The 15,729-nt window shown below is 50.8% G+C and overlaps 1 protein-coding gene across 7 annotated transcripts; it reads right to left on the bottom strand.

The window, feature by feature from the left end:
• Nucleotides 1–222: 222 nt before the first annotated feature.
• Nucleotides 223–15,394, bottom strand: P2RX5 (purinergic receptor P2X 5). Of its 7 annotated transcripts, none has more exons than XM_027791076.2 (13): nt 14,673–15,394; nt 12,156–12,306; nt 10,087–10,155; nt 8,887–9,006; nt 7,833–7,908; nt 7,383–7,479; nt 6,916–6,996; nt 5,995–6,133; nt 5,034–5,170; nt 4,663–4,756; nt 4,081–4,146; nt 3,659–3,741; nt 223–3,225 (listed from the first exon to the last, which is right to left on the bottom strand). In XM_027791076.2, the coding sequence occupies exons 1-13, from the start codon at nt 14,807–14,809 to the stop codon at nt 3,150–3,152; spliced, it is 1,326 nt and encodes a 441-aa protein (XP_027646877.2). In that variant the 5' UTR covers nt 14,810–15,394; the 3' UTR covers nt 223–3,149. The 7 variants fall into 7 exon arrangements, with proteins under 7 accessions (XP_027646877.2, XP_027646878.2, XP_013157119.2 ...); XM_027791077.2 differs by having other exon boundaries at nt 8,935–9,006; nt 14,673–15,390; XM_013301665.3 differs by lacking the exon at nt 10,087–10,155 and having other exon boundaries at nt 14,673–15,388.
• Nucleotides 15,395–15,729: the final 335 nt, after the last annotated feature.

Below are 15,729 nucleotides of genomic sequence, written 5' to 3'. Positions count from 1 at the left end.
GGATGCCTCCCATGAATATTTGTTTGGTGGGTAAGGAATAACTTCCATCCCTAACGGCACAGCCATGGGGTTTGGTTAACGTGGCCCCTTGTATCCTTTGCATTTTGGGTAAGACACACCAGTTAATCCCCTCGAGATTTGCTGCCTGTCCCTACACGCAAATGCCAGTAAAAGCAGTGTGTAATGCAGCACTCTGAAAAAGAATTCACTGACACAGGGAAATACTGCGCAGTAACATGTAATTAACTGTATGTAAAGATTCGGTACAGAAATGTATTTGAGTTGCAAACATCTTCCGCAGTTGTTACATACACGCTGTCAGCAAGTTACGCTGTCATGGATGCTCCTCGCTGGCGTACACAGTGGTCGTTAAGCAATGCTCTCGCAAGTCAGACGCTTTGCTCCTTTTTAGTACAGTTGTGTCCCGTGAAATGTAGACAGTCGGGTAAGTGCAGCGTGTTATTCCCTGCCAGCTTGGTCTGCACTGAACACACTCAGCCTGCTGGCATTTTCTGTGATTGAACAGTACTTTGCTGTGGTTCCATATGCCTCTGGCAGGAACAGAAGGGCAAATTCAACTACCTGCCGTACAGGTAACAGCTTTGCTATAGATCGGCTTTGCAAACCTAGTGTTCGGTTGACTTGCTTAGCACAAGTATGTTTTCACAAAGAGGTGATATCTGCAACCTAAAACCCACGCTAAACAGAAATGCCATGGCGAACATTGCCCTAAAGCGACAAATTTTATTGCTGTACACAAGGAGGCGGGGGGGGAAATCAAACCTAAAGAAAAAGGAATCTGGTTACGTTTTATTAGCAGCAGCAGTTGTAGGAATTGTGTTAAACAGGTGGAATAAGGAGGGGAAATATTCTAGGGGATTTTGAGGGCCTGAAGACTTAAATTCAGGAAACAGCTTTGGTCGTCTACCAAGAGGATGGTGCTTTGTTAAGTTGAAACACTGGTTTCAGTAGAGCACGGTCAGCTTTACACGTTACGATGAGCTACTTGGGCTCCATGAGCTGTGGCTTGGCCTGATGTCACATGTGGGGTTCACTATCTAGAAATTATTCAAACAGAATTAAGCTCTGACAGTCAAAAGCCTGTGCTGTTGCAGCGGCACGATAATTCTGCCAGGCCTGACTAGTGCAGTTATGTGCATCTTGACTCATGTTTGCCTAGAGGAGAGGCATGTGGCATGAAGAGAGGCAGCATGGGATGTGATTGTAGCAGAGGTACACAGCTTATCCTCAAATTATTTTAAGTCCACTGTTTAGTTCTATTTTCTGTCTAAATGTTTGACTCGGTAACTCACTTGCATCTGAACAGAAGCAGCAGGAGTGGATGAGACTGGGTGGGGGTTGCTCTCAATGGCTGGATTCGAAGTTTGCCACTGCTAACAAGGGTGAATTTTAATTGAGAGTCAACCCGTACCTCAGAGTAACCACCCTGCAGCAGTTAGAGCACAGGTGAGTGCAGCTCGCTGTCCTGTTTGTGCGCAACACTTGGTGACAGCAGCTCCCTGCAGCACCACCCTCTATGGCTGCCCAAGCACTAGGCAAGGGCGCTGCAGCAGGAGTCCTTTAAATCCGCATATTCAAAGCGTGCACAGGAACAACCTTTAGCATGACAACTTCTGATCCATGACAGTGTGGCAGCATCTACAGAATACTGCTCGGTTTGTACCAAGCCACGGTGTCGAAGCTTTCAATGAAGCAGGGGTATTTATTCACCTGCTGTCTTCAGGAGCTGGTGAGATGGTTCCTGTCAGCTCGGGCAAATGCGAACTTGCAACGATGACGTTCTGTAAGCACTCTTCTCTCCTGAGATTAGTTACATCCCCACATGAGCAGAAATTCACGAAGTGGGCTGCAGTGATCTTGCTTCTCTACTGAGAAACAAAGCAGCCCTCATTTCTTGGAAGTTACCGGAGTGCTGAAGTAGCATACATCTGTCTTCTAAACTTTTCCTCCTGTTGGTGTATTTGGCAGAACCTGGAAAAATCCGTTTCACCTGACAGAGGTCCCCTTCCCAGCCTCTGCAGTACTGTTCAGGGTGCTACAAGAAACAGCAGAAGGATGAAGTGTGCCGCCCAGATTTCTCCCCACCACAAGCAATGGGTAAGTTACGCAGGAAGGACAGTCCCCAGCAAATGAAACCAGCCACTGAACAAAGGAGGAGGGAGAACATGAGACTGTCCTTGTGCAGATACTGCCAGTACCATGTTGCTTTTCAGTGCGTTAACACCCTTTTCCCTCCACGGTCAGCCACAGAACCATCTCCCTGCCTCGCTTCAGAAATCCTCCTGCCGGCTGTTACCTGTGCTGGGCTCAAGTGTCGGTTCCCTGGGCCAGCTACAGCCAGAGCCGGTGGGTAGTGGGTGAGGTAGCTGGGACCCAGTGGCTGAACTGACGCTCCGTTCAGAGCTGCAGCAGGACATTCTGTTCCTGAGATGAGCTGAGCACCTTGTTGCAGCTGTTGCAAAGGCTTTGCCCAGAGGAGCACCGCTTCTAGCGCTATCGTTGCGCAACCCCCGCAGTAAGAGTAATGGCCCCCACTGACACAGGCCCGGCTGGCACGGGTGCTGAAGGACAACGAGCCCCTTCCCCTCCTGGCTCTGAGAGCCGCTAACTGCTGCCTTTCGTTGCGCTTGCCGACAAGAGCAGTCCTGCTGCTTTACATCTAAAGCTGCACGTAACACAAGCGAGAGCTGGAAGCGGTGGCCACAAGCCAGGGGAGCAGGAGACAGGTTGAACATCAGCCTCGGCACTTCTTGGAGTGCCAGTGATGTTTCACATCACGGCTCTTCTGCATGTGGAAGCAAAGCGCAGCCACAGGATAACGCTGGCTACCAACGTAGGTACACATACATCTACCAGTAGATACAAAAACATTCATTTGGTGCCTTCTTTTTCCTTTTATAAAATCCTTTTATAAATCCATAGTGACGACACACTGTTGCAAGCTCAGGATACCAGAGAGTATCTCAGGGAAAGAAGGGCGGTCTTTAAAGGACTTTTTTTCCCCTGGGTATCCCGATAATAGACAGCGGACCTGATCTGGGGTATCTCCACCTCCCAGTGCTGGTGTGATTTCACACCTGCATGGTTTTCCTGGGACACACGTCCAGCTGGCAGACCCATCACTGTGCCTAGAGCCCACCGAGCTGGTCGGGGCTCTGATTCCCGTTCAGCGTAGGGCTAGATAACGGTTTCCTGGAACTGGACCTGAGGAAACAAGCAAAGGTGATGGGCAAGGCGAGCAGCCTATTTTTGTTTCAGGAAGCAACATGGGCAAGAGGTTCCCAGCCAGGCCTGCCCACCCCACCACAAAGGCTGTCACCCTCCGGACAGCTGAAGCCCCAGGTCTCAGTTCCACGAGGCTCTGGAGCCCTTGGAGCTGCCCCAGTTCCACCCCCAGCCATTACAGACCGACAGGGCAAGGCCATTTACAGTGCAACCATGACACAGCAGCTTCCTAACTGCAGCAAGGGATTGCAGAGGGAGGGAGGAGCTTGTAAACTCACTTGGAGGAATATAATTTCCTGGAATTGGCCTTTGTTTGCCATCAGTGTTTACTGTGTTCCCATATCTCCTTCTGCTTCTGTTAGTCATAACAATAAAACCATTATATTTAAATGCAAAAGCCAAGCCCACTTACTTTACTTCCTCATACTTCTTCCCTCGATAAAAGTTACTCTTTTTAATCAGATACAGCAGCACCAGGTCACAAAAGAAAGCTCCCTGCAAAGAGAAACAACTTGTGTTTTTATCTTCAGAGGAGAAGAGGAAGTGTTCCGGTCTAATTAGCAATCAGCATTAATTAAAGAAGAATAACTTGTAGGAGCTGTATTTTCCTTCACATTCCATGTAATCTCAGGGGTATTTTGACTACCCCTTAGTACTGATGTACTAAGGTACATTAACAACGGCCTTTAAGCCAGGACATAGACACCTGACTGCCCAGAGCAGCAAAAACTCTGCTGGAGAAGATACAAACTAGCTGTCCTGCTTTATCCTCACATCAGCTAAATGAGGGATGGGGGTCCCAGCCTGTTACTTTAAGAAAACACATTCACTTACCGCTCCCATGAGAGCAAGCCCCGAACCAACATTGATAATGGTGGGAATGATGTTAAATTTCCCTGCCTAAAAGAAAAAAAGTCGTGAGGTACTCTGTGAAAGAAGCAGTCAAGAAACGTGCTCGGTACTGTGTGGTACGACAGGGAAGCTGCTCGTGCCCGTGACCATGTTTTGTTAGCAACAGGCAGGCGCAGCCCCAGAAGGTTTGCAGTGGACAGTCTGGGAGGCCAGAGGTCTGTGTCTGCGATCCAACTGTCCATGGCTGCGTTCCTGGGCTTGCACCACCCCTGGCTTAGGCTTCTTTTTTCTGCAGTGCATGTGCACGGAAAACAAGTCTCTGGGGCATAGTTACTTCTGTCAGACTTCACACAAGCCTGCTTTTAGGTAGAAGAGATGCTGACTTACATGCACTCCAGGTCATCTTTCTTACACAGCTAGCTCCACATGGATGAATGGCAAGAGCCCTTTCCTACGCCAAGCCAGGGAGGCTGTTCTCATCCCAGAGCTGCCTTCTCACTGAGAAATGCCCCCTGCCCCCTTTTTTTTCTGCAGGCTCCAAAGTATTCTGGCCTGGGTCCTCACCTTGCCATTCACCATCACATCAAAGCGGATTCCATATGCTTTAATGAGCGTCCGGTAGTCAACCCCCTCAGCATCCCGGTAATATTTGGCGAACCTGGAATACAACAATGCTGATTTTAACTCCATCATCTGCCCCCTACACACAAGAACCCATCTGAAGTCACCTATCTCGTCACACAGATCCATTCCCCTATCAAAATCAGCTTTAGCTTGCCACGAGCGTGACTTCCACCCTCCCCTCCTCTCCAAGCAGTGCACCTGGCTGGGGCCGTGCCTGGCACAGTCCCGTACGACTTCGCTGCCAACCTCCAGTGCCCGCGAGCCAAACCAGCCCAGCTGCAGCACTGCACTGGGTTCTCCTCTTCACCTACCTGAAGTTGTACCCAGAAGAGATGGACTTTTCTGCAAACTTGTTATCCAGCCGGCTAAAAGAATAGTGAGGATTACATTCAGAAGGGGCTTTATCAAGATCACAGTTCCATTCAATCTGAATTCCTATCACACCACCCTTAACGAAAGAGAGAGACAGTGTGAGTTTTTTAAACTTAATTCAATTAATGCGTCTTCAGATCTGTCAGATCCTTGGGCAAGTTTTCCCCAGGGATGCGAACAGCTGCACTTCTGGTCACAGACACGAGCACACACACTTCTGGATGGGCTAAATTCATGCTTAGGATATTAATCACATTACTCTACCCACAACCCTAGCTTTCCCTATGCTGGTATCCTAGGAGGAGGTTTCTCATCCCAGGGCACTGATTTCGTTAATTTAGGTGGCTGTAACCTACTTCAGTGGAGATGATGCTCTTTTATGCGGGGATGAAGTTCACAAGCGCAGAAGCCAGCACAAAGCCTGCCCTCTTCTCGCCCTGCGCTTCTCGGGATGCCTCAGGCTGGCTCCATCTTCCCCACTGTGCTCTGCACACCAGGTCGCAGCCTGCCTGGCACTGAGCCCCAGGACTCCACGCAGAAACGTGTCTGTCCAGGGAAGCCTCCTGGGGTGTGCTCTGAGCAGAGGAGCCCCACTGGCCTTCCAGAATCCTGGGTTTAAATCGATGGTGTACTAACATTGAAATTAAACAAAAAAAACCCTGCTGGCAGGGCAGCGGTTTGGGAATAACAGACAACTGACCTGAGCATCTCTTCCAGAGGACCCACATCCCCCTGTCTCCCGTGCCCTGGGGACAGGATAAATGGGACCGGCTTGACTTTAAGCACCAGCATCTCTCCACTGCAGAGTTCCTCAGGCGGTCACCAGTGGCTCTCCTCATAGCCACCCAGCGAGCGGTACGGCTGGCTGGGAACACACCTGAGCCCGAGGGGCACTCCTACCTCCAAGGCCATTTCCTGGAAGTCGCTCTCAGCCCACTGCACGATGTTCCCCAGGGTGAAGATGGGGCAGTAGGGATGCTCCTTGCTGTAGTAGCAGCTCTTCAGGTAGGACTCATTGTTGGTGGCCAGCACGTTCATCCTGCATGTAGGGAAGAGGGAAATCCACCTTGTCTCCCTCTTTGCTTGCCTGCACAGCCTACGCCTCCCAGACTGCAGAGACAGGAGACTCCTCCAACACCCCTCGTGCACAACAGAAATGGTACCTTGTCACCAGCCTTGTCGCCCTGTGAGCCTCTCTACTGCTGGCCCAGGGAAAGCAGTCTGCCCACACAAAAACAACCTCCAGGCCAGACAGGGACTAGGCCAGCTGAATCTGGGCTCAAGAAAGGACTCACAAGGAGCAGGTTGCCAGAGGGCTCCAGGGCCACCTGGTTTTCTCAAGGAAAAAAAAATAAAGATGCTAGAAATGTCTAGCTGAGCCTGGGAGAATAGCAAAACCACACTCCTTTCTACACATATTTGTTTTGTTCGTATGTAGCAGCAAATGCAAACAAATATTTTTTAACTTGCATTTTCCCAGCCTTGTCCAGGCACCTTCATTTTTAGAAAAGAGGAGGAATATCTGGGAGCAGAAGCAGCTCAGGAACCTGACTATGCACTGGCTGGCGGACAGATGCATCTGCCCTAGGAGCTCTGGCGCATCCCATGCTGTAGGAGCCATCGCAGACCAAATCTGGTGAAGGACAGGCTTATCCCAGTTGCTCTCTGAGGAGCTCCAAGCCCTCATTACCTCCTTGCTGCTGCACAAGAGCGAACACCATCTGCCCACCCCAGCCCTCAGGCAGAAGCACAGTGGAGCAAACTGAGGTTACTGGTGCTGTGATGCAGAGGACAGAGGGATCTCCAAGCACCTGCACTTACTTGGAGAACTTAAACTTGGGGAAGTGGATTGAGTTCTTGATGTAAACAGTGAAGTTTTCTGCACTGGCGAGAAGCGGTTTCCTGGAAAAGAAGGGTTTGTTATCTGTTTTACATTTGTGCCCTGCCCACGTGCTAGAGCTTGAATTGCCATTTTAGAAACAGCTCGGTTTCACCCCGGGGCACTAGGCCAGCCACGCCGCTTTCCCCACACTGCCAGCAAGGAGTTGGCGGGGAGCGTGCAGGATGAGGGACAGCCCTGAGCGCTGGAAACAGCCCTGGGACAGCCAGTGAGCGAAGCAGGGGGGAGCAGGGGGCCTGTCCTGCCAGGGGGCCATGCCGAGCTCCCTCCTGCACTTGAACAGCCAGCATTCAAGCAAGCGTCCAAGCAGAAGGAACCCAGGAACCGTCTTGAGTAACATGCAAGCCAAGCAACCCAAGCTTGGAAATAGCATAGGATGGCCACGTACTTGGGTTTGGACCTTTTCTCCACTGGGCACCAGGCCAGTATCTCACAAGTCCCTCTGATGCTGTCCCTGTCTTTCACACAACGGCCAGTTTTAACCCCTGCAGCACAGACATCACCAAAAAGGTCACACAGAGCAGCCACCTCCTCTCCTTGCCTACAGGGCACGTGAAAATCAGATGCTTTTCACTGCTACCCTAAGCCCTCCTCCCTGCTGTGCAAGGGCCTCTCAGCTGGAACAACCAATCTCTTGTTGCTTCTCCGAGCAGCCCGGGGTGCTCTGGCCCAGCCACCACAGAGCTGTAAGCAAGGCAATCATCTTAATAAAAGACAGTAAAGAAAAGAAAGTCCTTGCCGCTCTCTGTGATCAGAGATATCTGGAGCCGTAACCAGGCTGATGCCTCTGAAGCAACATGACTCTACCACAGTGCAGGAGGAGGGACCCTTCTCTTACCATTGCCAGCCACCACTGCTTCCCCTGCCAGGCAGTCCTCGTCCTTGTAGCACAGGGCGCTGGGGATGCTGATGCTCTGTGAAGTGAAAGAGGGCAGAAGTGAGACCGGTGACAGGACACGGGACTCAGAGGGGTAAGAAAGAGTTGCTGATGTGGGGTGAGCTCTCTGTAGGATGGTGAATAGTTTAAACGTGCAGCTGAAGTGGTAACCGTAGGTTGTGCAAATAGCTCAGCGGTATCACACCACCAGCGACACCATGGCTCAGCTACAGCGCCCTGCTTTTGGGCTCTGTTCAGTCTGGAGAGGGACGGGCTGGGGAAAAACCCTGACACCACGGAGCACTCACCGAAAACAGGCAGGAGTCCACAGTACTTCACCTGAAGAGATAACCCCACCTTTGAGTTCAGCTGCAAGCTCTCCGAGCCCCAGGTTACCCCCCTCTCGGCTGCACGGCCGGCTAACGCAGCCACTAGAGGACAGCCGTGTCCTGAACCAGCACGCTGCGCTCGCCGCCCGGCTATATGGAAAATTAATTTCTGCTGCATGGAGACAACACTGCCTGGATAGCCAGCGTCCTCCCCCAGGCTCCATCCCATCCTGAACCACAGAGGACAATTCAACACAACACAGAAAGAACTTGTGCCTCTGGTCCATCAGGCACGTTCTGGAAGGTACTAAGCACCCTCCCATGTCCTGAAGGTAGCGAAAGCCTGAATGTTCAGCTCTTCCCAGGATGGAAAACTCTCAGAAAGTCCCCTCTACCCGTAACTAGGCTGAGTCACCTCAAAGTTGTTCTCCCATGGCTTCTTGTGACCCTGAGCAATCACTGCTCTGGTCTTATCCCCAGCTGGGCAATGTCCACCACCTTCAACTAAAGCCAGCAAAACTCCTCTACGTGATCAGTGCCTCTGGATATTAAGGCAGCTGAAGCTCCCAGGTTTGCAGTAACCGGCCCGATTTTCACAACTGCGATACTACACTACAGAAAAAAAACGTTCGCCTTTCATCCTTCCTGTAGTCGTTGCTCCCCAGGTGTCCTCTGTCAGTTCTTACCCCCAGTTTTGTAGGGGTCTGGGGGCCAAGGGGCTCAGTTCTTCCTACCTCAGGACACGTGGCTTGCCTCTGGTTTGGGGTCACAATCAGATTCGTCATGACAAAGAAGACATTTTCACCCTAGAATAAACAAAGTAAGGCAGGAAGAGTTAGAAAACCTGATTTACTCTTAAAGTACCTGTTAGGAGGAGGCTGCAGCTCTGCAGAACAGTAACGCCTCCCTCCCTCCTGATGCTCTTCAGGCTGAGATACAACAGCACCCTGTGTCTGGATACTTGTTTGGACGAGGTCGGTGGGTCTCTGACTTAAGGGGTTCTGCTTGCTGGCTGCTGGGCAAGCACTTGTCCTCCTTTTCCATAAGGACATGGTGCCTGATCAGGGATCAAAGGCGGTGTCCCACTGCCGAGCCAGGGTGTTTGTTCTGAGCCAGGGTCAGGCTGGCCGCCCCAGCTGTGCTGCTACAAGCCCAAGCTCGTGGAGCAAGGCAGCAGGGCACAGCGCAGGAGCAGACTTAGGGCGACACTGTGGACGTGATAAAACAAAACAAAGCATTTCTAGCACAGCTGTAATAGAGAGCATACAGATCCCTTTATCAAGCTGTCGGGATGACTGTCTGAGACATGTAAGGTGAGACTTGACTGCATTTTCATCCCTAAAGTCCTTATTTCTAGCAAAGTAGTGTTTCCTCTGTATTTAGGCAAAGCCACAATATGCACAGCTGACTCCCATTTTGGTGCCTTCCTTTCTTTGCACATTTATAGATTCCATTTGGTCCCTTCCCTGCATTCACCAAGAAGTTAGAACAGTTAACTTTTGCCCTTAATGGTTTCCCCTTAACAACCAACCACCAAAGGAAACCACAGGGAAAACAAGCCTGAAGGCAGTTCTACAGTCAATGAGAAGGGAGAGAAAGCAGCTTACCATGGCACTGTGGGTGGAGGCTGGTTCCCCACTCAGAAATGAAATCAATGTCAAAATAAACCACGTGCTTCTACCATTTCTGCTCCATACCGTGTGCACGTGGGCAAGGGAGGAGGGTCAGCACCAAGCAGCAAGTACAGAAACACGGGTTGTCTCCTGACAGCCCCCCAGCACTGGGGAGCCTGACCCTCACCGTGCCGAGGGGGCACACACAACCATCAGAGCCAGCCCACGGTCCTGGCGTGAGGCACGGCAGCCCTGGGACAAAAAAATCCTCACCCACAACAGGAACCAGCAGTGTGTCCAGCCCCGCCGTGTGTCACACCGGCTGTGTGCGTGAGCAGGCACCTGGTGATAAAACACATGACCAGGAGCAAGCTCGGGAGCCCTGACCCCACAAGGCTGCTCTGAACCACAGCAGGAAACAAGACATTTCTGCAAACCTGTTGGAGAACAAGCCCAAGAAAGCAACAAGTGAAGGATTCACCAGGTGAATCCCTGCTCTATATTAAGCTTAATCCCCAAGTGCCAGTGGTTCACCCTGTCCAAGGGCATTCGCAGCCCTCAGAGTGAATTTCAGCACACTGAGTACATGCTGTTTGTTCCGGAGTCTCTCAGAAAACCCCTTCCAACACACAGCCCTGCCTGTTGCAGGCAAAACCCAGAGATCTCCGGTTTCCATGCATGAGAACAGAGCTCAGTGCTCTCGCAGTCGCCTGGCTCACTCTCCTTCCCTTGCTGTGCTTCGCATGGGGTGCATTTATCCCACGCTCCACCAGCACCCCGGGACATTGCTACACCTGCCCCAGCAGGAGGGACAGTCAGTCAGCAGCTGCACTGGTGGGCTCAGGATTGCTGCCCACTGCTCTGGGGAGGAGAAAGGTTTCTCCCAGCCCTCACTGCCTCCTGCTCTGCTAGCCAGGTCTCTCCGTGCAAACCAGCCCACCCAGACCCAGCAGGACAACGCAGGACTCTTCCTCCACAGTGAAATGAGACAGATTACGCAGCAGCTAGCAAAGCAAGTCACTTAATGTGCTGGTAGCAGGTGTTCAGATACTCCTAAAAACCCAAGCAGAATGCATTTCATGGCTGAGCCGAGACATTCAGCAGACAAACAGTAATCAGCACATGGAGCAGGAAACCTTGTGAGATGTCTACATTTGCACCCCCAGCTTGCTCAGTTGAAGTTGCTGAGCTTCGCTGTGAGCCCCGGGTCTAACATCACCATGGTTGCTGAAGGCTGATGCACACCAGAGCAGACTGCAGTAATGCTGGATTTAATGTTGTAGCCTTATTACACAGTCTCATTTGGCTTCATGATGCCATACCCCAGACATCTGCGTCGCAGAGCACAGCAGCAGAGGCAGAGCTGGCTATCTTTACTCAGCACAGCACACTACAAGGCCTCCCAATAAGCCAACAGCCAATAACAGGGCCATGGAGTCACAGGAGAAACATCTGACCAGTTAAAATACAGGTCAGCATCACCATTTCATTTCTGGGTGCGCACACCAGCCACCTGCTAAGTGTCCCAGGGCTTCCACACAGCTTGAACAAGAGGCACCGCAAGCACCTGCCTGGCTTCCTGCTGCACAGCACACGTCAGCCTGGGACTGAGGCTTTGCACTGGAATTGGTGGAGATACAGAGCACAGATCCACAGGTCTGACTAAGAGTGGGCTGCAGCAGGAGGAATGTGAAATGTTATTCTTTGTACAGACAAGTAAATTGTTCAATTTACAGCTTTCTGCCCCATCAGCACAGGGGCACGATTTTCCCCTCGCACCTTTCCACACACACGGTGGATGCTGGCAGGGGAAGCACAAACAGCCCCTGGTGAGCACAGCTCGGCAACTTCCAGCCTGGTGCTGGGCCACGTCTGCTGCCAGCTTCTCCCCTTAAGCATCAGCCATCTCACCTCACCCAAGTGAGGGAAGCAGCAAGGCACATTTAGCCGGACACATTTCAAGCAACCCTCAACTGCACCACATTTTCTTTCCATCTCCCCCGGCTCTGAGCTGCCCCGTCCATGCCTGCCCCAGCCCAGGAACAGAGGCAAGCAGATACTTTGCTCAGCTGAGCAGTCCCACCAAAGTCCACAGGACTTCTGCTTGCAAGGTTCTGTTTGCCAAGTATCACAGACCTTTGCAAGAGAGACAAGGCTGCTTTGATATTTGCTGAAAGGACCTAAGAGAAGGCACAGCATTGCTTTCTTGTAGCCCACCTCCTGCTTATTCACAGGAAGGACCTGGATATGGATATGTCACTTCAGCCCTTCCACCAGTGACCACGCTGAAGGATGTCTTTCTAGCTGAACAGCAGAGAGAACAGCAGCGGGGTGATGCCAACCTGTGGAGGGATGACGTAGTCTGCAACATCCCACAGCCTCTCCCCCAGCTCCGAGGTGTTGGTGAAGGCTACCCCTTTCAGCTTGGTGATGACAGAGCTCTGGAGGGACGTGTCTGTGTCCTGATAGCCTTTCTTGACAACAAACACCCACCTGTGAAGAACACATCAGGTGGCAGCATTAGCAAGTGGGGTGAGGGAACAAGTTAACCAGAGAAGATTTACACCAGGGCCAAACACCATTCAAGGGCAAATCAAAGCATGCCAATGACACCAAGCTCTCTGCAACTACTACTGCAAGTTTATTCTAAACTCTCTGACATAAGCTGTGCTTACCTACAGCACTGGAGAAAAAGTCAGGACTAAGATCCCCCATGCAGGGAAAGGTGTAATAACTGCTCACAGGGTAAGAAAAGCCAAAGCCTCCACCTCCCTGTCCTGTGCTATGCTCAGCAGCCTCAGTGGGAAGAGGGGAGGGGAGGGCTCTGTCTTCCTCAAGATGAAAAATAATATCAGCTTTTGCAAGTTGCAGTGAAGCGTGGTTGGCTTCACAAATACGCGACTGACTCCCACTTTTGCAGCCTGCCATTAGGTTACTGGTCCAGCAACAGACCACGGCTGGGGAGATGCAACTCCTGCAGGTCACCTGAGTATTACTACCAGCAACCTGTAGGGAATCCTCTCAGATGGAGACAGGATCTTTTGTAAGCCAGCGCAATGGTAACAAACCTGACTGCACTCTGGCCTCTGAGCTGGGCTTCAGGCTTCTCACTGGCACACCTGGAAGGGCTGCTGCCTCGCTAAGCAGTCCAGGGAAAAGCTTTGCTTATTTCTCCCCACTGGAAGCAGCAAGAGCTTTGTATCACTAGGTGAAAACCTCTCTGGCGTAAACAAAATGCTTCCAGCTTCCCCGCAATACTGCCCAAGTCACCTGCCAAGACAACAAATCACCCAGACCCTTGAAGAAGCTACGTGTGCCGGGGCAGGTTTTGGCAGAGGGATGCAGGCTGCATCTGCTGGCACAGCTCCCCTTTGCAGCACGCTGACCTGGAGTGCACTACTGAAATGGAAAATGCACTACAGAAAGCGAAAGCATCCATCTCGGCTGAGCAGCACTGATAAATGCTGCCCTTCACCTGCTACTGGTGATAAACCTGACTAATTTCCCACCACTGTGAAGTTTCCTACTTTCCCGTTTTCCCTGAGAACACTCTTCTTCTCTCCCAGGAAGGCTCAAAAGCAGACCCTTACATTTTCCGCAGTGAATTGGGGAAAAAATGGCAGCTGCTTGCAAGAAACAATCCAGAGGTGTTTGATGATCAGGTGATCACAATCCCCGAGCCAGCCTCTAAGCAGGTACAAGGGGTACATAATCAAGCAGTCATCAGACTAACACTAACCATGTCTGCAATAAGCTGTAAGCCCCCAGCCACAAAACAGTCACTGCAGGCACCATCAGTGACAGTGCCAAAGGTGTGCAGAGGCAATAGATGCCTAGTGAAGAAAAAAGCTGGTCTCTGAACGCTCACACAGTCACCGGTCATGCTTATCCCTCTGGGATGGGAGATGTGTCCTCAGCAATGTTATCTACAGGATTCCTTCTCTAGCAGCTAATACATGCCAGACCACTGAGACTTCATTTCTGCCATCCTAACTAACACAGGCTCTGGAACTGTACCTCTTTCTATAAATAAACCCAGCACATAAAAATGACTCTGCTATATTTAATCAGTGAAAACATGAGGTGTGAGAAAGGTGAAGGGACTCAGTACAGACAGTGAGGGGAAAGAATTATGAATCACGTTCTGAAAAGCCTCAGAAACTCAGGAAGCAATGACACAGACAGCACATAGGCTGGATAATTCCAGGTCTGAGCCTGCAAGCTGCAAGGAGTATTGCTGTGCTCATTACATGTCAGTGTGACCAGCCTCTTGCAGAACTGGGCCTTTTCTGAGAAGTGCTCTGGCTATCATCTCCATGCCAACTCACCCTGCTCCAAAATAAATGCATGGCAGCTGACATTTGTGCTGCCTCAGCCTCCTCAATCCCCGCTGCTGCAGCCCACTCCAGCAAAGAAATCTGCCGCTTTGTGCTGGGTTCGCTCCCCTTCAGACTCGAGCATGTCACGCAGACAACCCAGGTTTGTCCCAGGGCAACCATGGCCATAAATGCTATCCTTCCTAATGAGTCAGGTATTGAGGTTTGGCACTATGCCCACCAAATACAGAAATAAAGGCGTAAATAATGCAGTACAAAGCCATAGCGCCGTTTGATCTATTTTTAACCCGACCTTAATCTGGAAGGTAGAACTAAATTTAGCAATCCCTAGCAGGTGAAAAATCAGATATAACCTATTAGACATTATAAAATCCAGCTGTATAAACAAGCATAACTAGCTGCATTCGAATCCTAAGGCACAGCAAGCTGTCACTGTACGCCAAGTATCCTACATTCATCTTCATCACAACACAGCAAGCAAACACAACCGCAGCAGTACGTGAAACGCAAGGTGATTCTTACCCCACCAGGTATGCCAGGATGGAGAGCTGCACCACTCGATAGAGAACCCCCACCTTCTTGTTCTTCGCAATGACGTATTTCTCTGTTTTGTAATCAAAAAGCGATAGAAATAAAGCCTTCCAAGCCACCTGCCCCATGCTCCCAGCTCGCTCCGTACCCGCGGCTGGAGCCGGCAGCAGTGTTTGCAGCAGCTCACATTAACCACACACGCTCTGCACGGCAAAGTGACACACCAGCCCCTTCAGAGCGAGAGGCTGATCTCCTCCCTCCCGGCAGCTGCTCTCAGGTCACAAACCAGCAGCTGCACTAGCACCAGAGCCTGCCTTAGCTACCTCCCTGCTAATTCATCCTCTGGGGAAGCCCCCACCTCAGTTTTGGCCCCAGGCTTCATTTCTCCCCTCTCAGTCACAAAACGTTTATAATGAAACATGTTATAGCCTGAAGTCATGTTACAGCATCCAAGGTGACAGAGCTAGAGTCTCTGTCAAGTATGAAAGCCTTTCTTCAGCCTTTACGTGATGGCAAAGCACCTGGTTAAATTTTTCATTTCTTATGCATTTGTGTGAGCAATAAAAACTTGGGTCCCTACCAGCTGTCCAAAATACCTGCCTGTCTACTACATCTTCCCAACTTAAAAAAAACGACAATCCAACTTAAGAAACTAATAAATAAATTCTGCATGTGGTTAAGGGATTAATCACCATCACATCTCACTCAAATGCACAGCAAGTGCTGAGCTAGGCACATATAGATGCCAAACATACAGTCTGATGCAATACAGAAGGGAGAGGAACAGTTTAACTTTCACCGAGATAAGAGTTGTTTATTAGCCCGTAGTGCAAGAGAGAACTCCCAGTATAACAGAGACATTGCACATGCAAGGACATGAAACCACCATCACTTAAACCAAGAAGAGTGGACACTGTCTTCTGGCTCAGGAGGGAACGAAACGAGCTCCGAGATGGAAAATGAAGTAAGCCTGGATCTTCCAGCAGCCTGGCTAAAAGAGCTAATGTACCTCACCAAGAGGAGATCCAGCAGCAAGCTGGGATCCAGA

The sequence above is a fragment of the Falco peregrinus genome, chromosome 2, assembly GCF_023634155.1.
Source record: "Falco peregrinus isolate bFalPer1 chromosome 2, bFalPer1.pri, whole genome shotgun sequence".
NCBI lineage: Eukaryota > Metazoa > Chordata > Aves > Falconiformes > Falconidae > Falco > Falco peregrinus.
This window is presented reverse-complemented; position numbering and strand designations above follow the sequence as displayed.

Coding starts and splice junctions, on each gene's coding strand:
- P2RX5 (XM_027791076.2), bottom strand. CDS start 14,809: ATGGGGCAGGTGGCTTGGAAGGCTTTATTTCTATCGCTTTTTGATTAC. Junction 9,007..10,086: donor ACTGCTGGTTCCTGTTGTGG/GTGAGGATTTTT, acceptor TGTTTATTCTAG/GGTGAAAATGTCTTCTTTGT. Junction 5,171..5,994: donor TCCAGGAAATGGCCTTGGAG/GTAGGAGTGCCC, acceptor TCTTTCGTTAAG/GGTGGTGTGATAGGAATTCA.